Below are 23,582 nucleotides of genomic sequence, written 5' to 3'. Positions count from 1 at the left end.
CCCAAAGCCCCCCGGTACATAGTTGTGTATTCTTCGTTGTGGGTCCTTCTAGTTGTGGCATGTGGGACGCTGCCTCAGCGTGGTTTGATGAGCAGTGTCATGTCCGCGCCCAGGATTCGAACCAACGAAACACTGGGCCGCCTGCAGCGGAGCGCGCGAACTTAACCACTCGGCCACGGGGCCAGCCCCAAGAATGCACTCTCTTAAGTATGAATGCATACTTCCCCTCCTATACCCTAATGGTAACACCCTATTGGTAATGCCCATATTAGTCCCTTGCCCAACATCATGGTCCTGTTGACCTGCTAACTTACAACTGAATACCTCTTTGAAACTTTGATGACTATGTATCCTGGGCAAGTTTAATGTATGGTCTTTGTTCTGAAAAGATATGACTGCCCTGAAAACCTTGCTTCTCCAGAATGCTTTTTTCCTTTCTGGAAAAGGCTTTTCTGGGTTATAATCCTCAGTTTGGCTCAAGTAAAATGCATATATCTCTCTTATTTATAGAACGGTTGTTAGCTATTTTGGGTCCACATTTCTTGGTGTAGTGCAGCAGGATTTCAGAGAAACCCACTGGAGACCACCTGGAATCTACTTTGAATGGGTGCTTGGTACCATGCAGGCCCATTGTGCCCCTCCAGCTTCACAGCACTGTTCAGATGCCCTCGGTGACTCTCTTGAAACCCAGACCTCCTTATTCAAGTCATAGGTCCCGACTTTTTACTTGAGCTGTTTCAAGTCTTAAGACCAGGTGTCTTAAGGGGGTACAGGTACATTTTCTAGGTAAGAGGAACCTAGGGGGAATTCCTAGGCCAGGGGAGCCTAGGGGGAACACTGGAGTGAATAGGGCAGGCTGACCTTTTAAATTTGGCTTTAAATTAGAAAGGATTGTGTCTATAAAGTCTGAACAAATTGTTTGTCCAGCGCTCTGAGCCTCCCCGGTAGTTTTAAACTGCTGGCGAGAGAAACTCAGACACATAAGAGAGTGTTCACAACCTTTTTTAGGGAATGACATTCACAAACAGCACACTTCTGACCCACTGCACTGTCCTTAGAAATTGCTCACACTTTATAGTAAAACAAAACTAAAAGAAAAGGAAATCATGCCTCTAAGGCTGACCAGTTCCCAGATGGACAGCCTTCCTCTGGAACTCAGGCTGGCTTCGTGTTCAATACGTATGGAGCAGACACTTGCAAGTGCTCAAGAAAATGGAGATAACTGTAAATGGATGGATCTCTGGACCGAGATAAGCCAAGATAATTTAAAATTACAGTGGCCACTTTGGGGCTCCTTTGAGCCTCCCAAACTTGTACCTTGGCCATTAGAAGAAACATTCCAGTTAGACAAGATCTTTTAAGAAGTGCACTCATGAAGTCATGGCTACCTTCAAAGGAGGACCCAATATGAGCCCCTCCCAGGGTTAATGAGAATGAGAGATTTTCTGGGAAACTGCTATCCTTAAACAGTGGAGGGGGAACGAAAATTTAAAAAGTAATGGAGTTGTTTAATGCTGTCAGGAATAGTTACTGTTCGTTCTGCCTAAAACCTGACAAGATATTTGAAAGGATTTAGTCATTTATGATCAGAAATTTGGCCAAATTGGAAGCTGATATTCAAAGCCTGATAGGAGGGCCGGCCCGGTGGCGCAGCAGTTAAGTTTGCACATTCCGCTTCTTGGCGGCCCAGGGTTCACCAGTTTGGATCCCAGGTGCGGACATGGCACCGCTAGGCAAAAGTCATGCTGTGGTAGGCGTCCCACGTATAAAGTAGAGGAAGATGGGCATGGGTGTTGGCTCAGGGCCAGTCTTCCTCAGCAAAAAGAGGACGATTGACAGTAGTTAGCTCAGGGCTAATCTTCCTCAAAAAAAAAAAAGCCTGATAGGAGGTTTTCTTATGCCTTCTCCCCTAAATTGAGATAAAACTACATATCCAGAGACAAAGAAGCAAATCAAGGATTATGGAACTGGATGGGTGTGTCAGTCCTTTGATAAGAAGCTAACATCGCCTGTTGATCTCAAAAACTTGTGACCTCTCCAGGAGCTATTATCTAGACCATCTCAGATTCCTAAGACTGAAAGAAAGGGAAAAATGGGGAAAGAGGCTTTTGGAGATGCAGACTGCTATGAAAGTACCCTTGCCCAAAATTCTAAGGAAAATTTTAAAAACAGAGGCTATCAAATCTTTGTTGCATCTACCTGTGTGTTTATGTGTGTGTCTATATATACGTTATTTTTGTTACATATGTGATATTTTTCTACCTCCAGATGGTATAATTTCTAAAGGAGATCTATTTAATTGGCTTAAAGTAAGCACTTACACAAATTATTCCTAAGTGTAATAGAAACTAACCCAAATGCCTTTCAAGTTAACATGATATAAAACAATCTTTGGTAAATGAAAGCTTATTTAAGCTTTTAGGTTTGATTGAAATAAGCATATCTTCAGAGTTATAGGCACTGGCTATGATGCAGAGATGTAACCTTCACTCTGCTTGGGTTTATTAGCCAAATAAGCTCATGTTCTCTCTGTTACAAAATTTGTTAGCAAAATAGCTTAGAATGATAGCTGATTTTGTCTAATGTCTCATGAAGTTTTTGTAGGTAATCTAAATATAATTATTGGAAACAAACTAAATAGATGGGAAAAGATAAAAGTTTTCAGTGAACTTTTTAACAATAATTGTTATGGTGTATGTAGTTACAATAACTTCAAAACCTTTGGTGACTTGAAACCTTAGACTTTTGTTAAATTAAATGATAGAAATTTATGGAGTATCTTGGTCATTTCCACATTAGATGAAATATTAGACATTAATTACTAAACATAGATTTATCTACCTTTGGCTTCTTATTACAGAGAAACTAGAAAATACTTGGCTATATTAATAAACATGTTTTGTGCCATGCTGAGAACTTTTCTGAAGAAGCACATGTTTCTAGAAAGTATTTGTGTCTCTGCCACTCCACAAGATGCTAATAAAAAATAATAATAACGAAGACATCTCTATACAAGAAAAGTAAAATGTATGTTTGGAGATTTTTTGTTTGTTTTGTTAAGAAAGGTAAATTTGTCCTAAAATACTAGGAAGGAGGGAAGGCATAGAACAAAATATGAATGTAAAATTAAAGTTATAGAAGGTTTGTGAAAAAGGACCTTTGAAGAGTTTTATGCCGGGTCAAGCTAAGACTGGAATAAATTTAATTAAGTGAATAAGTTTTAATATCAAAAGTAAGCCGGTACAAAAATTAGAATTTGGTTTTCTCTTTCTTAAAAGGACAATTTTCCTGGACTTTTAGTCTGCTCTTGACGAAGTGATTACAAAAGGTTTTCTTTACTTATGAGTGAGTCTCGCTTTGGTTAAACAGAGAACTAAGCATTTTTTCACAGCAAACACTTGATCTTGTTTGGCGAAGTGTTTTAAAACCTTTTGGTATTTTTGGCAAGCTCTCCAAAATTCCAATCCTAAATGAAGTTTCTTTTGACTTGACAATTTCTCTGAGAATTTTCAGAGGGCCCCTGGGACTTCTCAAAGAAATTTGTTTCCCTTCCTACAGAGGGAGATACTAAACTAATTAGGTTTATTTGGTATGCTAAATTGCGTGGGAAGCACTGTTGAGCAAATGATGATAAACCTTCTTAGTTATATGGTGTAGCTGAATATTATTCACTATCTTAACCCTGATACCTTGCTTCCAGCACCATAGGAAGAAAATGACCAAGACTGCATTCTATTATCTAATTTGGCTTACAGATGGGTTTTACTTAAATGACAAGCAAGGACATTATCAAGCTGGATATGCCGTCCAGCCTCGAGAATGCCCCCTACTTTCTATTGACTCTGATAATCCAGTGAAAGATTTCCCTCTACAGGCTCAAGAAATTGCCACAAAAGAAGAGAAGCAAAGGTGGCAACAAAAAAGGGGAATTTTTGACACCACCATGCAGATGTGATTCAGGCCCGACAGAAAAAAAAAAAGCCAGAGTGCCTATTGGAACACAATTGCCACTACTCTAGCATATACACCAATTAACCCACTGGCCACCTGAAAAGATGATTTTATGGGGAAAACCATATTTTTGGACACCTTCTCCCATGGTGGCCGATAAAGCATTTGCTCATTGCAATATGTGTCCCAAATATAACCCCAGGAAAACAGTTCATGGGTCACAACATCACTTTCCCCTTCTTAAGGGACCTTCTAAGGTATGGCAGTTGAACTTTGTTCAAATGCCAGCACCTCAAGGATATAAATATCTTGCTAATGTTCTGTGTGTTCTCACATTAGGTTGAGGCCTTTCCTTGCAGAAGAGTGATGGCTTTAGTAATAGGTAAATTACTGGAAAGGATAATTTCTGTTTGGGGAACTCCTACTGAGTTATTCAGTGACTGGGAAACTCATTCCACCAGACAAATAATGAAATCTATAATTAAATCTATTCACGACATTTGCCCAATAATGCAACATTTTAACTAACGGTACAATCAAAACTCAACTTGGCAAAGCTCTCAGAAGCATTTGATCTCTCATGGCCAAAAGCTCTTCCACTAGTACTTCTCAATCTTAGATCTACACATTTTGGTAAATATCAGCTGTCTCCTTTTGAAATAAAAACAGGAGGGTCTATGCAATTAGATGAGAAAATGCAAGAACCAACTTTCCTTAAGGGAGATGTATTACATTGTTGCCAGGGTCTCATTGAGGTGCTTAAAAGAAATGAAAATGTTGGTAGCTGATTCCTTTCCCAGAGAGCTCCTGGGAGATGAAGACCTTAAGGATCATGGACTACAACCTCAAGCTTTTATTTATTGGGAAAGGCATCAAACAAAAGACTGTCTGCAGCTCTGTTGGAAAGCACTATAACAGATAATTTTAACCAATCTGTGCATGGCCACCTAGCAGCTATACTTGTTCCTTCTTTGAAGCTAGAAGTTGTATCACATATAGAAGCTCTAAATTTACTCAACAAGCCCTTAATGATAGTCAAGCAGGAACAGCCTTGTTAAATACTGAAATGTCTTCAATGAGAAAGACTGTCCTTCAAAATAGAATGGGCTTAGACATTTTAATTGCATCCCAAGGTGGTACCTGTACAATCATTCAAACTGAATGCTGTGTTTTACACGTGATGAGTCTTCCAATGTGTCATCGCTGCTAAAGCACGTGAGAAAGCAGGTGAATGCCCTAAAGCAACCTGACACCTCATCCTGATTTGTTTAGTTGGCTCCCTTCCAGTATTGCCTCCCTTTTGCAATATGGATTGCAAGTCCTATTTCTATTACTCCTTGGAATTCTTGTATTAATCATAATATTCAAACTAATTACCATTTTTTTACTCAGTGCTGTAAGACTGGCATGCAAGCTGGAGTAATGATTGCTCAGTGACTTGAGATGGCCAATCAATCTTACAACCTTGGACAAATTTTCTTTTCTGATAAAGACTATGCCAAAGAACTGATTTTTAAACTAATCATTTCAAGTATTGAATTATTTGTTCTATAATTGTCATAAACAAGGAAAGTACAAGAAGTCATGTAAAAGCACGTGTACAATGTTTATGCAATAATCTAAAAATAATTGACAAATTGCATAACCTATAAAACACTTCTTCTGTCAATATATACCTCTATGCTTGTCCACTTTATCCGACTATTTCTCCCCAAGGTGGATAAGTGGGAAAATTAATGAAATAAAAGCCTAGCACCGAGGGACATGATGGACCCAGGGCAGACAGCAACTACCCTGGCACCAACGGGCAATATTTTGATCATCAATACTTTCTGTCGAAAGATTATTGATCCCAAGGGAAAAATGACAAGAGATTTTTTTCACATATTGAGGTATATGGGGTAACTATTCAGGTTCAAAAGTGATTCAGCTTGAACTAAAGAAGCCTGGCTTATGCCCTATCAAACAGACATTGTACATCTGCTTTAACCACTAAAGGAAAGAACGCACTCTCTTAAGATAAGAATGCATACTGCCTCTCCCCCACCAATACCGAACATCAGTAAAGCCTTATTAGTCCCTTTCCTGACATCAGGGCCATGTTGACGTGCTAATTTACAACTGAATATCTCTTTGAAATTCTGATGAATATGTATCCTGGGCATGTTTAATGTATCTTCTTTGTCCTAAAAAGGTATAAGACTGTACTGAAAGCCGCGCTTCTCCAGAATGCTTTCTTCCTTTGTGGAAACTGCCTTCCTGGGTTATAATCCTCAGTTTGGCTCAAGTAAAACTTACCTATTTCTCTTATCTATAGAATGGTTATTGATTATTTTGTGCCAGCAAAGTCATAACTATTTTAAAAACACTCAATTTTCAACAACAAAAATGATCTAAACTTAACAAGGATGTCAAATTTAGTTGCCTTCAGTAGCAGGTTGCGTGAACTTATCTGAGAAGCAGTTATCATCAAAAGCATCATCTCTAGGTGCACACTGACCAGAAGTATTGTATCATGAGCGAAACTCATCAAAAAAGACATAGGCTGCTAGTGCTGGAAGGAATCTGGTCTCTCCGCTTTAAAAAGGAATCTGAGACCAGAGAAGTTGATAAGACATCCAGCATCACATGTCAGTAGGTGGAATGGCAGGTGTAGGTTCCAGGTCTCAGATATCAACCCATTCTTCTGTTCTACCACATTGACTCTCTTCCTTGCTACATCCCCTGTTGGAACTTGATGGATCCTTCTCTAACTTTGAAATACATTTAGAATTGAATTTGCCTGTAGTTTGATATTACAATTATTTGGATAGCATGAGGGGGGATTGGGAGACCCCCAGGAGAGATCCAGAGTGGTTGTGCTTCATTCCTGCATGTTTAGAGCTCACAGTATCGGTGGGGAGGCCGTCGGCCAGGGAGCGGCAGATCTGCATTCCTTTCTGTTCTGGTGACAGCAGCTGTGGTGGAACAGGACACATAGCGAGTGCTCAACAAATAAACGTTGCTGACAGCCAATTTGGCAACAAATAACAAGGGCCTAAAAATGTTCTTAGCATTTGATCCACTAATTAGACGTGTGGAATGTATCCTAAGAAAATGCTCATAAATATAAATATCTATGTCTTAAAAACTATAAACTAATATTTATGCTTAAATGTTCATCACTGCAGTATTTATACAAGCAAATATTTCTAAACAAATGTCCAACAAGAGGGAAAAGGTTAAACAGGTCAAGGTGTATGTATATGGTTGCTTGCTACAGTGCAGTAGACAATCTCCCCATTATCAGGATTCTAAGCTTAGTCTTTTTGTTTTATTCTAAATAGAGATCCTTTGTACTGTAAAGTTGCACTAAAAGACCAGTGAAGGGGCCGGCCCATGGCCGAGTGGTTAAGTTCGCGTGCTCCACTTTGGCGACCCAGGGTTTCGCCGGTTTTCAGATCCCGGGCGCGGACATGGCACTGCTCATCAAGCCATGCTGAGGCGGCATCCCACATGCCACAACTAGAAGGACCCACAACTAAAAATACACAACTATGTACCAGGGGGCTTTGGGGAGAAAAAGGAAAAATAAAATCCTTTTTTTTAAAAAAAAAAAAAGACCAGTGAAAAGCTGACATTGATGCCTGGGGCACTGAAGAACAATTTCCAGGAGAAATCTGATGGTCTGGGGCCTGTTCAGGCCTGCCTTCTCTGGTTTCCTAGAAGCAGATCTAACGGCCTGGGAGGAAGAAGATGCCCCAGAGAAGCAAGGACAGCAACACTGACCCTGCCATCTCTTCTTTGAACCAGAGTGTCTTATCCCACAGAACCTTCACTACAGGCATAATGGCTGAGCAAGGTCTTTCTTCTTCCTCTTCTTCTTTTTCTTCTTTTTCTTTAATGAGATTAAGCAACTTGGCAGGAAAATAAACTTAAGAATATTAAACCATGAAACGTTCTCATCATGGCAGATTCTCCTCTGTTATTTAATATCCATGAGTTTCTTACATAATTGTAATCATACCACTTTGGGTTCTACTTTTGTCACTGCAAAGTATTTTCTCCCTATCAAAACAGTTCACATACTGCTCATTCGTAATCACTCTGGATCCCCATCGGGTGAATATATGCCAGTGAGCTTGAAGATTTTATTATCGAGACTTGCCGTGGTTTCCAGTTTTTGCTATTAAGTTTGCCATAAACATCTTTGTGGTCTCCCAGTTCCCACTTTTCCAAGAGTAAAATTTCTTAATCAAAGAGTACAAACCATTTCATTTCTCTTGTTAAACACCCCCAAATTGTTGGGCAAGGATTTTTTTTTTAAAGGAAAGTTGGCAGCTGCATGGACCATCATTTCCCAGCAAGGTGCAGTGGCCTGGCATCTTAACTAGAGGTCAGAACCCCTGAGTTTCCCCAAGGACACTTGGAGAGTCCCTTCCCCATTCTGAACCCGATTTTCTTCTCTATAAAATGAAGGATTTGGATTGAATGGATTAAGGTCCTTTGCTACCAGAAACCTAGCCGTATTTCTCCTAGTTTGCTCTGCATGCCCTCTCCTGACTCCTAGGGGCTCAGACTCCAGCTCAGGGCTTGGGATAAAGCTCTGCTTCCTCTCCCTTGGCTGCAGGGTCCTATCAATGTCCCCAAATACTAGTGTAATCAGAGGAGAAACAGCAGACCCCAGGCATAAGGAGCACAGGTGGGTTCAAATCTCCGCTCTGCCACAAACCCACTGTGACAAAATACTTCTGAGTGGCTCAGTTTCTCCATCTGTAACGGAGGTTAACAATAGTTCCTTCCTCATAGGGTTGTTATGAGAATTAAATGAGTTAACGTTTGCAAAACACTAAGAACAGTGCCCGGCACATAGTAAGTGCTTTATAAAGTTTTTGTGGAATAAATAAATGAAAACTCAGCACATAAACTCTGGGTCTCTTCATCCGGCAACAGCTTCTTGACTGGCGCCCCCAACCTTTGGGTGCTTTCCCATTCCTTCCTAAAACCCGGGGATCTGAGCCCCAAATCTCTCTACTTAAGCCTGCTGCAGCTCCCAGTTGCCTCCAGGTTGGAGAAGAGACACCTCAGCTTGAGACGCAGGCTCTTCACCCAAGGCCTCCTAGAGGTCAGGAGACGCGGGCCACTGCCTTTTATTTAAGAATCCCAGTTGATTTAAAAAGAGAACATAAATGAAAACAAACAAACCAAAAAGGCAAAAAGGGCTACAAAAATTGTGGGGCATTTTTAATGCTACATTGAGCAAAGTAAAGCATGAAGACTCCCCGCCCCCCAACTCAATAAACCGTAATGATGCTGTTCACAAGACAGCCGCCAAGGGTTCTCAGCCTGTTACTTCAGGCAGCTCAACGGGTGGAGCGGCGCGCCCAGGGTGTGAGTTTATCAGGTGGATGCTGGATCCACCTGGAGGGCGAGCGTCCGGAGACTGGCGAGGATGTCCACAGCCTAAAGACCAGCCCCCTAGGGCAGCCTCCGCGCCAGGACGACATCGGCTGCCAGGACAGCCCCTTCCCCCCTCCCCAACCCTACTCCTGCCAGCCTGGCAGGCCTCCCTCGCCGCCGGGCCCTCCATCCACCTACTCCCTCGGCTCGGCCGACGCCCCCCGTCCCTGGCCGAGCCAACTCCTACCCCAAAACCCTGTGGCCACCCGCGCACTCGCGGCAGCCGCCCCCCGAGCCAGGCCGGCGCACCCGGGAGCCTCCCCAGGAACCGTTATCCTCGCCTGGGAGGAAACGCCGCAGGTCGGGAAGCGGGATCGAGCGGCAACTCCTCCCAGGAGCCCGCGAGGGGGCGCCCCTCGGCGCCCGCCCCCAGCCGCGGGCCCCAGGCCACGCTGGGAGGCAGGGTCTCGCTGCCCCCGCCGCGGGCTCGACCAATGGGAGAGCGCGCAGAGGGGCTCGGAGGGCCGCGCCGGGAGGGCTGAAAACCCCGCGCGCGGGCGGCGGGCTGCGGACGCGCGCTACACCCCGCGAGCCCCGAGCGCGCGCGCGACAGCCCTGCCCGGCCGGCGCTCAGAGTCGCCGGGCCCCGATGGCCCCCGAGACCCCGGCCCAGGGGCCGACCCCACGCTACTTCACTTGGGACGAGGTGGCGCAGCGCTCCGGCCGCGGGAAGGAGCAGTGGCTGGTCATCGACCGGAAGGTGTACAACATCAGCGAGTTCACGCGCCGGCACCCCGGAGGCTCCCGGGTCATCAGCCACTACGCCGGGCAGGATGCAACGGTGAGTGCTGCCAGAGTGGGACGGGGGACGAGGCCGCGCCGGGCGGCTAGAGCCAGAGGCTCAGTGCGCGAGACCGGAAGCTGGGCACCCACGGCCAAACACCAACTAATTCGGGGAAAAGCCGGTGGCGCCGGAGCATACCTGTTGCCCGGTGACTGGGTGTGCTGCCGGCACGGAGGGGCAGGAGAGAGGCTATGAAAATTGGAGCCTGGGGCATGGGATGGAGGCCTGCAACGTGCACACACAAACAAAGGGTTGCGCCGCCCGTGCATGCATTCCGTCTGTGGCCCTGAGTTCGCCGTCTCCAGCGTGGGCAGGCCCCAGAGCAGGGCTAGCGGAGAAGACAGCGAGGATGCAGGGCGCCTGGGATGGCGGTGCTGCCGAGGCCGAGGGAGAAGGGGTCGGTGGCAGGGAGAGGGAGTCTTGACCTGTCTCGGTGGCTGGGAGGGGAGCGCAAGCCGCGTCTTTACTGAGTGTGCTGGGCTACACTCGAGAGCGGGAGCGGGAGAGGGAGCCACTCTCGGGGATAGGGCTGAGGCGGGAGCCACCTGTGCCCGCTGCCTTGGGAACCCCCGCACAGCGTGAAGACGGGAGGGTGGGGAAGCGGCCGCACGGGCCGGAGAGGGCTAGGGGCTGCTGGTGCAGAGGGGAATGCGAGCGCCATGCTAAAGGTGGGCGGCCTGCATCCGCAAACACTTAGCGAGGACCCGCGGAGCGGTCCTCGAATCCTGTGGGGAAGTCACTCAGCCGCAAGCCAGCGGGGTCCCCAGCTATTCGCCGCAGCAGACATTTGTTTGCACTCCTGGGCAGTAAGCCCAGTGCAGGGTCGCGTCCCTCGTCCCTCGGGCCTCACCGCGAGGTCAGCGCGCGCCCCAGTCCCCGTCTTGCTGCTTCCCTTTCTAGACAACCTGTTCTCAGAGCTAAGGCACCTGGCGCCTCCCTGCTGGGTTGGAGAGTCAGGGATCACCCCTTGGGACCCAAAGGTTGGAGCCTTCGCTTCGCCGCGTCCCCTCCCCCTACATCCTTCTTTCATCCCGCGCCAGTGGTCTAACCCCTTCTGATGTCCCCATCCTCCGTCCTTGCCATCCCGGAGCGCGCCTCGGAGTTCCCGTTATGTCGCAAAGGGGCATAGACGCTTCCGGATGAGGGCCTGCCCCTCACTCTGACGTGGCCGGCCTGGGGCTGGAGGCCAAAGTCTACGCTGGTCACCCCAAGTGACCAGTGGGGCGTTTAGACTGCGGCCGCAGGCGAAGGCGTAGAGCGGCGCAAGCGCAGACGGAGCAGGCTCCGACGACGGGGCTTCCTGCAGTGTGATTTGGGGCGGGGGCCGGGGCTGCCGAGGCGGAGAGCGCGATTGGTCCGGATGTGTGGTGCCACCGGCCGCCGGCTCCGCCCTCGATCCCGCCTCGAGTGCCGGTTCCCAGCAAGGTCTGGGGCTGCCTGACCTACAGAGAGGACCCCACCTCGCATAGTCAGAATTAGCCTCCCTGGGGGCAGGGAGTGGTCAGAGCGCTAGGGAAAACAGGGATCCACACCTCGATAGCCGCAGAGAGGGGAAAAACGCAGAAGTTCCCCGCTTCGGACATAAGGAGTCTCCCTCATCACATGTTATGGAGAACGCTGGCTCAGAGAGGGCCTTGTTAAAAGTCCCACGGAAAGAGAATTCTCATAGCCGCACCCATCCCTTCTGGTTGTTTCTCACCTATAACTAAACTCAAGCGCAAAAGCTGTACCTAGAGACGCCCAAAGGAAAGGCCAGCCCAGGCAGGTCTTTCTGTGGTCCCCCCAACCCGTGCTTCCTATTCCTTAGTGTGGTGCCCTTGTTACTAGAACACGGAGGCTGGGTCACCCTGAGCTGTGGACACCTGGGAAAGGTCTGAGCACCCTCGAAGGGCAGTTGGCTGGAGACAGGTAGTGTCTCTTTGAACTTGGGGACAGCCTCCTTGCTGGATCAGGAGGATGGCCTTTGGTGTGAGCCCTCCAGGAGGCCAGGGGCGGGTGGGCTGGTTTCCTCACTGTTCTGCCTTCTCCCCATCCTTGCAGGATCCTTTTGTGGCATTCCACATCAACAAGAGCCTTGTGAGGAAGTATATGAACTCTCTCCTGATTGGAGAACTGTCTCCTGAGCAGCCCAGCTTTGAGCCCACTAAGAACGTGAGAGCCGGTTTGCTGTTTGGAGAGCCTGTGGTTGTTGAGGGGCACGGGGTAGAAGGCAGGCCTGGATAGGATCACAGGTGACCAGTCAGTAGTTCTTGGGAGTCTTGAGGTCCCTGTTTCTCCCGCACAGTCACTGGGTCACAGGCCCACGGGAGCAGGGCTTTGGAAGCTAAGGTTCTCACAAGGCTGCCCCCACCACCACTGCCATCATCATCGTGAGACCTGTCCACTGAGCACATACTCTGTGCCAGGCATAACCTCCTGTAATCCTCACACATTTACAGATGGGAAAACCAAGGCTCAGAGAGGTTAAGCAGCATGGCCAAGGATCAGGCCATTAGTAAACGGCAGAGCAGGGACTTGAATCAGGTCTGTTAACTCCAAAGACCACCTGCTCTTAGGTGTGATGCCATTGCACCTCCTCCTGTCATCCTTCCTCAGTGTGGTGGTGTCTTTACCTAGGACGGTGGACTTCCCAGGGCTACCTGGGTGGGAGGTCTGAGCCTAACAGGGCCCTTGTCTCCAGCAGTGCTGGGTTCAGCCAGGAAGAGTAACAGCCCCACTCTCTCCACTCTGCTGCGCAGAAAGAGCTGACCGATGAGTTCCGGGAACTACGGGCCACAGTGGAGCAGATGGGGCTCATGAAGCCCAACCACGTCTTCTTCCTGCTGTACCTACTGCACATCCTGCTGCTGGATGTGGCTGCCTGGCTCACTCTTTGGGTCTTTGGGACATCCTTCGTGCCCTTCCTCCTCTGTGCAGTGCTGCTCAGCACAGTTCAGGTGAGAGCCCTTAGCTTGTCAAGAGCACAGCCGTGCTCAGCATCCCTGGGGAAAGCGCTTTGTCCCCCTGAGGAAGCCCAGGAGCCCCGCTTTCTGACCGGGACAGAGCCGAGGACTTGGGGGAGAGTTAGTGCAGAGAGAGAACACACATTCCATTGTCTGTGGCTTTCACCTGCTCGTGAGCCACACGCGCATCTGTATTTCTCACTGCCTCTCCAGCTCTCCTCCAAGGGTTCCCTTCTTCCTGCGGAGTTTCTCCTGTGAAACTCTGTTTAGGTTCTGTCACAGCCCAAATCTGCCTAGAGCCAAGATTCTGGTTTCTCGGCAAAGCAGGGCTTCCTCCCCACCACAACACTGCCCAACATGTTAATATGCTTGGGCCCTAATACTTGGCTGTCAGAATCCATTTGCCCAGCTGTCTGAGTTTGTCCCTCGCTGTCCTTTTCTGTAGTCTGGATGTTCAGTTCTGTAGACATCATAAATCAGAGCTCCAGAGCTGGGGAACTGAAGAACAGGGACAGGAACTCTCATGTGAGTTAGTGGCAGAGCCAAAGTTAGGAGCCAGGCGTCCTGACTCCTCTCCTGATGTGCTCAGTTAGGGTGCTGCGGCCATCACGGGCCTAGGTGGGTGCTCTCAGCGCTCACTGTTCTCTCCCAGGCCCAGGCTGGCTGGCTGCAGCATGACTTTGGACACCTGTCCGTCTTCAGCACCTCTACGTGGAACCACCTGCTACATCATTTTGTGATTGGCCAACTGAAGGTCACTGGGATGGGGAGGGACTCTCTGAAACTCCAGTCAATGAAGGGCTGCCTGTGGGGAGGGGAAGCACTAGGCTTTCATACTTATGGTCATACTCATACTTTCATACTCATGTCCCCACTTTTCTGTAGGGGGCCCCTGCCAGTTGGTGGAACCACCTGCACTTCCAGCATCACGCCAAGCCCAACTGCTTCCGCAAAGACCCAGACATCAACATGCACCCCTTCTTCTTTGCCTTGGGGAAGATCCTCTCTGTGGAGGTGAGTGGAGACATCAGTGACAAAGTCTTGGAGAATGGGAACCAGCCAGCACAGAGGGCTTTGGGGAAAATACATTGCTGTCAGAGTAAGACATGGGGGGCTGGGCCGGCCGGCTGGCTGTTTGGAAGTTGTGGGAGGCAAGAGGCAATTGACAGGCCTCAAGTCAGCAAATAGTTATCACATAAAGGTACCACATGCTGCTAAGGATCCAAAGGATGATCAGGAGGTTACTGTGCCAAGCCCTGCTCCTCCTTAAAGGTGATGGATGGCCCTCCTTGGGGGCTGCTTTTTTGACACCCCTACCCCAGGCAGTCAACGCCCCTGCAGTCTGTATTCCTCTCTTACACTTTGATATCCTACTGTGTCACAGTCTTCCCCATCAAGGGCTGGACTGTCTTACTCTTCTTTGATGCCCAGTGCCTAGAACATTCATTCACTGAGTAATTCTTCCCACCCATCTGATCCCAGTCTGACTTCCTGGGTGGTCAGCATTGGGTTTGAGTTGTCATCTGAGATTGTGAGCAAAAATCGTAATGCAGCTGCGAAAGGAAGAAGGCCTAGGAGTGGAGATCTGGTCTGCCCTTGGTGAGCATAAGACAGTAGGAGACTGAATGGCCAGCGGAGTTCTCCGAAGAGCTAATTTAAAAGCCTTCATCCCAGGGCTCTAGGCTGCAGTCAGAGTTCTGCCAGGTTCCTCGCCCCTACCTTCTGCCAAGAATTAAACTGTCGTTGAACATGTTTCAGTTCCAGGCAGGCGTTCAGGGTAGCCTGGCTCTCCTGTCCCCTCTGGCCGTGAGAAGAACTCTGGAAAGGCTTTGGGAGCACTGGCTGTCCTGGCACCAGGAGCCCCTAGCTTGAGGCTCATGCCCTACCTGTGCATAATGCCCTATTTTCCCACCTCCTAGGCAGGGATTTTCTTGGTTTGCTACACGTCCACCACTGTCTTAGGTCAACATTGTGCAGATGATGAACCAGCCCTGGTCCTGCCTGGCTCCGGTGGCTGCTTCAAGGGCAGTGTGGGTTATTTATTGGGCAAAGCATGGGGCTCTTGGTGGCACTTCTGTTGTCACTATAGAGGGTTAAAAAAGGTGGGAGTCTAAGTAGAAGAGCACCTTCTCACACCACTGCCTAGATTGCTTCTTGGTACTAGGGTTTTCAGGAAATCCCTGTCTGCAGACACTAAAAAGTAGAGAATGATCTGGGACCAAAATAGCCTCTCTTTTTTTGCCTAGTTATGAGGCTGAGGGTAGGCTGCCTGTTAGTAAATGCCTGGCCTACAGGCTGCTTGGCGCTTGGTTCAGCCCTTCTGGGTACAGTTTAAATGGGCATTGATGCCCATGCTGACCCAGTGGCATCCACTTCAGTGCCTCCCAACTCTCCTGGAGAAAAACAAAATGCAGGTGACACTTCACCCTAAACACAACCTTTCTGGCCTCCGAGAGTCAAAACACAACAGGGCAGTTATTAGGATCATAATGGCATTTGATTGCCATTCAAGGAGACAGCAGTGTACGGGGCTCCCCTCCATAACAGTTCCAAAATAGGAGGCCAGAGTTCTGCCCGCCCACCCTACCACACAAGACAGATGCTCCTCTTCCGGGTTTCGCTCTGAGTTAATGGTGCTTAGGATGGGAGGAACTTCACCCCCACATCCCGCAAGCCTTTTAATACTGCCTCCAGAATGTATCCCAAGTCCATCAACTTTCTCCATCTCCACTGCTTACCATCCCCAGGCCTGGTCCATTTCAGGGCTGGATTACTGTTCCAGCCTCCTCACTGGTGTCCCTGCCACTACACCTGCCCTGTATAGTTCATTCCTCCACCTCCAGCCAGAATGAGTCTTTGAAAGCACAAAGCAGATAATGCTGGACCCACTGAAAGCCCTCCAGTGGCTTCCCCTCCCCAGTGGAATAAAACCCAGACTCCTTACCGTGGCCTTAGCACGGCTTTCTAAGGTCAACATGATTTGGCCATCCCTAATTTTCTGGCCTTATCAACCATTCTCCCCTGTTGCTTACTATTCCCAGCCACTCTGGCCTTCTTTCTGTCACCTGAACATCCCAGGCCTTTGTACTGGCTCTTCCCTCTGCTTTCAATGCTCTCCCCTGAATTTTTGCATTACTGGCTGCTTCTCATTATTTGGGTCTCAGTTCAGCTGTCAGCACCTCAGAGAGGCCATATCTGACCACTCTAGTCAAAACACTGCCTCCCTCACTTTCTGTTATATTTTCCTTTTAATCTGTAATTACCTTGAGCTCTGTTTACAGAGTTTCTGTTTACAAAATGAGCATCCTCTCCTCAGATTATAAGCTCCATGAGGGTAGGAAATTTCTATTGTTTACCTCTGTACTCTCAGAACCTAGAACAGTGCCTGGCACACAGTAGGTGCTCAATAAATGTTCAAATAAATGACCAAAAGAGTTTGATAGAGAAGATCAGGGCTGGAGGTACAGGGAATATTGACCTGTGTAGGGGTAAAACTGTTGTCCATGGAGACTCTGAGGTCAAAAAAGTACCAGATGGGAGAAAGGAAGGGGAGAAGGTGGAGGGGCCGGGAAACCTTAGGATGAAGGTGTCTTTGGAGGAACATGAGGAGTCCTGAGGACCTGCAGACCTGTGCACGTGCCTCATGTGGGCCCAGGCATTGAGCGGCATGCCATGGTGTGGTGCACGTGGCAGATCACAGCCGGGGGCTTCATGCATCAGGTGCTAGAAGGAAGGCTGGGCCAGCTGGAGCCTTCCAATAGCACCCCCAAGCTGACAGGCCCTGGAGTAGGCCTAACCTCCCAAGCAGGGAAAAGCCAAGGTCATGGGGAGCAGAACAGGTGGCTGGTCTGCGGGTGCTGATTTGTGTCTGCTTTTTTCCACAGCTTGGGAAACAGAAGAAGAAGTACATGCCATACAACCACCAGCACAAATACTTCTTCCTGAGTGAGTGTCCTCATCCACACAGGGGGATGCCTGGGCCAGGGTGCTGAGGGGGTGTGAGGACGAAGTGACTCCCCAAGCCATTAGGGTATTTTAAGTAAAGGCTGGAGAAAGGACCCCATCCACAACCTACCATATCAGCTGAGCCACGTCAACAGTTAGGCTAAAATTTAGTCTAAGGTCATCTGTGTTACAGGCAAACTAGTTCCTCTAGTCCCACCCCGGCTACCACAAGAGAACTGCGGGGTCAGGTGGGGCCATCCCAATTAAACCGTAAACCTCACCTTAACCCTTGTCTAACAGAGAGCTGTGCCAGTGTGACCCAGCAGGGCACAGTCCAACCCCCAGGGGGACAAAGGTGGACACAGCTATGGGAGGACTGGATCCAAAGAGGGAGTTGGGGAATGGTTGGAGCTGAGGAGAGGAGATTTCTGTGGTTGGCTTAAGCTCTCTGAAGACTGCTATATAGTCCTTGCTTTAAAAAACTGTAATGCCTAAAATTTGAGTTTAAAAACTCCTTTAAAAATTCAAATTTTTAAAGGAAAGGAGGGGTTGATTTCAATGATCCTATTTTAGTTCAAAAGAATTTATCCTAACTGCCTATTACCAACCATCCCTACTAGAGAAAGGGGGATGGGGCAGAGGGTGGAGCAGAAAAGTCTGGGAGAAAGAATGTTAGAATCCATGGCACATCAGGATAGAGGAGCCATGGGCGGGCACTGTAATGCAGGGGCTTATAAGCAGCATCAGGGAGGGCCCTGCAGAGAAGGGACACAGAAAAGGAAATGGGACAGCACAGAGGACGGGATCCACTTCTTCAACTCCCAGGGGGTTTTTTGGGTGTTTTTTGTCTGTTTGTTTTTAAGACTGGTACCTGAGCTAACATCTGTTTTATTTTCTTCTTCTCCCCAAAGCCCCCCCAGTACATAGTTGTATATTCTAGTTGTGAGTGCCTCTGGTTGTGCTATGTGGGACACCAACCCAGTATGGCCTGATGAGCGGTGCCATGTCGGCGCCCAGCGAAACCCTGTGCCGCCAAAGCGGAGCGCAGAACTTAACCACTCTGCCAAGGGGCCAGCCCCATCAACTCCCAGTTTTAAGCGAAGTCCCTCCACCACTGCCCACAGCTCTAGGACTTCAGGTTGGGTGGCACAAACTCATGTCCTTGGTCCAAGAAAGTGAGCTTTCAGCCTGTGAAGGATCACAAGGTCATCCCCCCTACCCCAACACACGTTTTCCTGCTCCTGTCCCTTCACCTACATGGTGGAGCAGCCAAGAACATGGGGCAGATGGCTGCAAGGACAGGCATAGGGCCAGTAGTAAGGCCCCTGGCAGAAGCAGGGCAGTGGCCAGGGCAGCTGCGAGAGTATTAGCCAGGGCCCTTTCAAGTCATGGGAGCAGAGCAGGTTCCATGTGTGGAGGCAGTTTCCCTAGTGGCCCTCTTCCACTGGAAAAGAAAGCCACTCCCACCCTGCACCCTGCCAGCGTCCTCTTGGGAGATTGTGTCTTCTTCACACTTGCATTCATGCCCGCCTTCAGTGCCTGTGGGTTCCACTGGATTGTGGTGCCAAGGGGCAACGGGAGGAGACGGCAAGGGGCAGCCCCATGCCAGAGGCCCTTTGTGACCCTCATGCTGCTCACACCTCCTCCCTGTCTCCATTTCCTCCCTAGTTGGGCCCCCAGCCTTGCTGCCTCTCTATTTCCAGTGGTATATTTTCTATTTTGTTATCCAGCGGAAGAAGTGGGTGGTGAGTATGCACAGCCCAAGAGTCCCACATCCTTTGTCTCTAGGACCCTGAGGGAGGGGAAAGGGGTCTCCAAGGGAAATCCTACTGAGATTCACTCCAGGCCTAATTGAGAGGAAAGAGAACTAGTACAGACCTTCCTTACCTCTAGGTGGGATGATTTGGACTTAGGCAGCCTGACTCCCAATGCCCTATTACATTCAGCCAGAATCTCCTGAGGTTCTTGTGCTGGGAACAAAGCCAGGGGCCGGGCTGGGGAATGGGGAAGATGAGTAAGAGATGGCACTTAGTCTTGGGAAACTTCTGATGGAGCAGGATGTGGTTGACACCGGAGAAGAGGTACAAGCAGAAGCTTCTGGGATTCCAAAAGGGGCCTGACGACATCTGGCTGGATGAGGCATCAGAAAAGCAGGCTGGCCTTGGAGGACAGGCAGAGGTGGGGTAGGGGCGGATGGACTCTGAGCAGAGAAGCTGGGAAGTGAGGGGCGAGTTTAGCCCCTGGACATGGAGAGGACTCAAGTGTCAGGGGAGGAGCATGGTGCAGAAAGTGACTGGAGATTTGATCAGTGCACTGGCACAGACTGAGCCACGGTCCTAGAAGATTCACTTGGCAGCATGATGAAGGGATGAAGGATTTAGATGGGTTGGGAGGAGCTGGAGGCCTTGGTACCTGAGAAAGAAATAGACAAGGAGGGCTGGTAGGTGCCACTGGGAATGGACGGAAGGAGCAGCGGCACTAGATACTGCAGGATTGGGCAACGGAGAGAAGCTGACAGTGACTGAGTGTGCCAGTGTGGGGCCCGGGAGAATGGCTGCATCATGCAAAGAAACAGGTGAAGTGAGAGGAAGAAGCAGAGGTGCTCTGTGCCAGTCCTAATGCTCTCTGCCTCTCACGGCAGGACTTGGCCTGGATGGTCACCTTCTACGTTCGCATCGTCCTCACTTATGTGCCATTGTTGGGACTGAAAGGCTTCCTGGGCCTTTTCTTCATGGTCAGGTAGTATGTGATGGGGGAGTAGGGACTGGCAAAGAAAAGCAGATGTTTGGGAGTAACCAGTCCGGTCTGGGGGCTGTGCTGGGGCTTCAGGTGGCAGGGGTTTTCAGGTTTGGCTCGGGAAGGTGGCTTGGCTGGAGCAGCGGTCTGAAGGAGAGTAAGAACTTGTTTTTGTCTGTGCGCCGTGTCCACCAGGTTCCTGGAAAGCAACTGGTTTGTGTGGGTGACACAGATGAACCATATCCCCATGCACATTGATCATGACCAGAACAAGGACTGGTTCTCCACCCAGGTAAGGGACGGTCACTTGGAAGACCTGCGCATAACTAACGCAAAGGCTGGGTGGGCAGAGACGCAGGGTGTAGGGGGTGCTATGGTGTAACAACAAAGTCCCCAACAGCATTGCCTCATTAGCTTGAAGCTTCTCCCCTGCCATCATGTGGAGAAGGGAGTGCCCAGGGACAGTCCCACACCCCACCCCAGCCACATTTACCTGGAGAAGGCTGGCCTGGCCTTTCCATCTGGTACCCAGAACCATGCTCTCCCCTGTTCTTTTCCTTCCAGCTCCAGGCAACATGCAATGTGCACAAGTCTGCCTTCAATGACTGGTTCAGTGGACATCTCAACTTCCAGATTGAGCACCAGTAAGTGGGGAGACCTAGGCACCGGGTCCTGGGGAGGGTCCATGTGTGCAGGGGAACAAAGAATTGGAGCCACTGACCATGCCCTCTCCTCCCTCAAGTCTTTTCCCCACGATGCCTCGACACAACTACCACAAAGTGGCTCCCCTGGTGCAGTCCCTGTGCGCCAAGCATGGCATCCAGTACCAGTCCAAGCCCCTGCTCTCAGCCTTTGCCGACATCGTCTAGTGAGTACCTGAGCCTGGAGGATGGCTGCGGGGTGGGGCAGTGGGGTTGGTGGGGAAGTGTCGGGTGGGAGTCACAGGAAGGTTTCCCCGGCCATCTGAAATGGAGGTCACCGAGGCAAAGGCAGGGCGTGCTGTTGGTCCTGTGGCCAGCTCAGGCCTTGGCTCTCAGGGCCAAGGCTCAAGCCTTCTCAGAAGCGAAGGGGAGGAGAGCGTTCACGTGGAAGGCGGCCTCCATGCCTGTTAGTCTCACTACTGTACTTCTGGTGGGGAGTTTGGCTTCTCACTTGGCTCCGCCCTGTCTCCCTCACTGCCTGCTCCCATTTTGCCCCAACAGCTCACTGAAGGAGTCCGGGCAGCTCTGGCTAGATGCCTATCTTCAGCAATAACAGCAGGCCCCCATCTGGAAGAGGAGCGTCTGGAGCCAAAGCAGAGGGGAGCTTGAGGGACAATGCCACTACAATTCTAATATCCAGAGGGGGTGGGTTTGAGGAGATAAAGGCTCTGACTCAAACCCCTCCCCTTTCTTCTCCAGGCACAGATCTAAGTCTCAGAGGGGTGGGGGAACAGGCAGGCCCCCTGGAAGGAGGGAGGTAGCTGTTGGGACAGGGATGTGAGAGTTTTGTTGTTTCCTTTTTCTAGTTTGGCAGATGCAGTAGGTTGGTGAGCAAAGAGGAAGTCAGGAGAGTATTAGAAGAATAGGCAGGACCCACTGAGCCCAGAAATCAGGAGGAAGTTTAGCAGCAAAATTCCACCCAGGGAAGGAGTAAACTCATGTCACCGGTCCACTTCTCAGTGCCTTCTCCGCCCGTGTTTGCAAATCTCAGAGGTTCACAGGCCGGAGCGGAGACAGGGCAGCTGAGCCTTTTGAGTAAGATTTAGAAAGGAAGCACGAGTGCTTAGAGTTCTGAGGCCTTGCACAAGCCAGTGCCTGGGAGCTCAGCTCACTCTACGACTAGATGTCACCTGTGGCTGCCTCAGGCTCCCGGAGAAGCAATTTTTCCACTTTTAGAAGCAGGCAAGGCAATGGCTAGGACTGTGGTTATTGGAGACATCTGGCCCTAAAGGATGCCAGCACTACTGATTTTGGCCCCATGTTCCATCCAGGGTACTGAGGGAGCCTTAGGTCTTAGGTCTTGCCAAAACAGCTACCAGAGAGTTGCTGGCCATTAAAAATCCCTTCAGCTTTTGATTCATCTCTTCTAACCACCCCCCAAGGAAGAGAACATTCCCAGAATGGGGAGTCCACTTCTTGCTCCATAAACAAGAGAGCAGATGGGGCAATTTAGTCTTCTCCCCAAAAACAAATGGGGCTTTCAGTGGTTCCCCTTCGCTTCCCTACCTGTAATCCAAGTTTAATAAAATAGCAGTCAGTGAACACATGGGACCAAGTTGGGAGATAGTGAATTACCAGGCATGAGGAAAACACACGTTTCAGCCAGAATGTAAGGGATGTAAGAAATTTTCTATAACCTAAATTATGTTATAGCATTACTTTTGAGCAGGAACAGTGGGTTAAATATAATCAAGTCATAGTTCTAAACCAGAAATAGGAAGATAAAAACACAGAAGTTTGTGATCATTGTTGTTGTTGTTAGGCATCTTTCTCTGTTGGGGACCAGGTAGGAATTTAGGATAATCAATCTAATACTGAAATAGGATTTTTTAATTTCTTGGTTTTTGAAAGAGACAGTTTAACCCATCTCTAGAGAGCAAACATAGGAATGTGCCCCCACGAGTCTCGCCTTGACTCCCAGGGCTTGTCATTGGCAGTCACCCCCTCTTCCCTCCCCACTCCCACTCCCACCTGTCGGTTCAGGTGAGGGGATTATCCACCTGTTCAACAGCATCTATTAAGCATATTGATAATTTTGGACACTGGGTGGAGAGGACCTCAAACTACAGGAAAAAGCAGAGCCCCAGAAGAGTTCACGTTTAGTTTTAGGAGAGAGTGGCCGTCAGGGAGATGAATGTCGTACGGCATGCTGGGATGGGGTTAGGGCACCACCTATGGAAAGGCTGTCGTGATTACTTAGAAATTTGTCAAAACAAAGACAAAAAGATTAAAAAGGAAAAAAAAGAGAAGGGGGAGAACAGGTTGCAGAAGAGTTTGGATCTTTTCCATTTGGGCAGAACCTGGTTAAAAACAGCATAGGCAGAAAAATGAGAATTGAAGAGTTCTACTTTCATTGGCTCCCTCACTCCAGAATAGGTGCTGATCCTTCCCCAGCCCTGCTCCCTGCTACCTAAGGTTTGGGTGTGGCGTCACCAGCCTGGCAAGCCGTCCAGCTGTGGGCCCAGGCTACACGATCTGAGCAAACCCAGTGAAGTTTATTGAGCCAAAGTTCAGGTCCTCAAAGCACCTCAACCACTGTGGCCTTCTCTCCTTAGCCTAGACCAATGTGGTCTCACATGGCCACAAAAGGACACACCAGTGACAAAGAGCTCAGACTGTTACAGTGGTAACACGAGTGATCTCAAATCCAAACGATGACGGATAAGAAAACAGGCTGAGAGAGGACAAGTCACCTCTGGTCACAGATGTGACAGAACTAACATTTCAACTCACTTTTTTAGGACTCCAACATCTATGTTTATCTTTGTTACTTTCATCCTCCTACCACTTTGCCGGAGGCATTCTCTTTAATTAGGCCGGATATCAGTATTCCTTTTGTGTGTGCCAATTTTGTTACCACTTCCCCATGACATAATGCTGAGAAATAAAATTTGATGTTGACCCAAATGAAGGCTATTAATGCACTTGTAATCGACAATGCTCTTCTACACGTGTCGACAGGACTCCCTGTGCCTTGGCTATAAGCTACTACCTCTGTGGCTCTAACTTCTTTCTGAACAGATTCCCCTTTGCATAAGCCCCTTGGGCAGAGGAAGGAACAACAGGACCCTCCGGAAAACACCA

The 23,582-nt window shown here is 49.1% G+C and overlaps 1 protein-coding gene across 2 annotated transcripts; it reads left to right on the top strand.

The window, feature by feature from the left end:
- Positions 1 to 9,753: 9,753 nt before the first annotated feature.
- FADS1 (fatty acid desaturase 1) lies at positions 9,754 to 23,405 on the top strand. 2 transcript variants are annotated; one of them, XM_008510001.2, is made up of 12 exons: positions 9,754 to 10,171; positions 12,215 to 12,325; positions 12,913 to 13,110; positions 13,769 to 13,870; positions 14,002 to 14,130; positions 17,001 to 17,061; positions 18,730 to 18,806; positions 19,703 to 19,800; positions 19,993 to 20,089; positions 20,362 to 20,441; positions 20,540 to 20,665; positions 21,000 to 23,405. In XM_008510001.2, exons 1-12 carry the CDS (start codon positions 9,980 to 9,982, stop codon positions 21,049 to 21,051), a joined length of 1,323 nt encoding a protein of 440 aa, XP_008508223.2. In that variant the 5' UTR covers positions 9,754 to 9,979; the 3' UTR covers positions 21,052 to 23,405. The 2 variants fall into 2 exon arrangements, with proteins under 2 accessions (XP_008508223.2, XP_070421426.1); XM_070565325.1 differs by lacking the exon at positions 13,769 to 13,870 and having other exon boundaries at positions 9,818 to 10,171.
- Positions 23,406 to 23,582: the final 177 nt, after the last annotated feature.

Source organism: Equus przewalskii, chromosome 11 (assembly GCF_037783145.1).
Source record: "Equus przewalskii isolate Varuska chromosome 11, EquPr2, whole genome shotgun sequence".
NCBI classification, from domain to species: Eukaryota; Metazoa; Chordata; class Mammalia; order Perissodactyla; family Equidae; genus Equus; species Equus przewalskii.
This window is presented reverse-complemented; position numbering and strand designations above follow the sequence as displayed.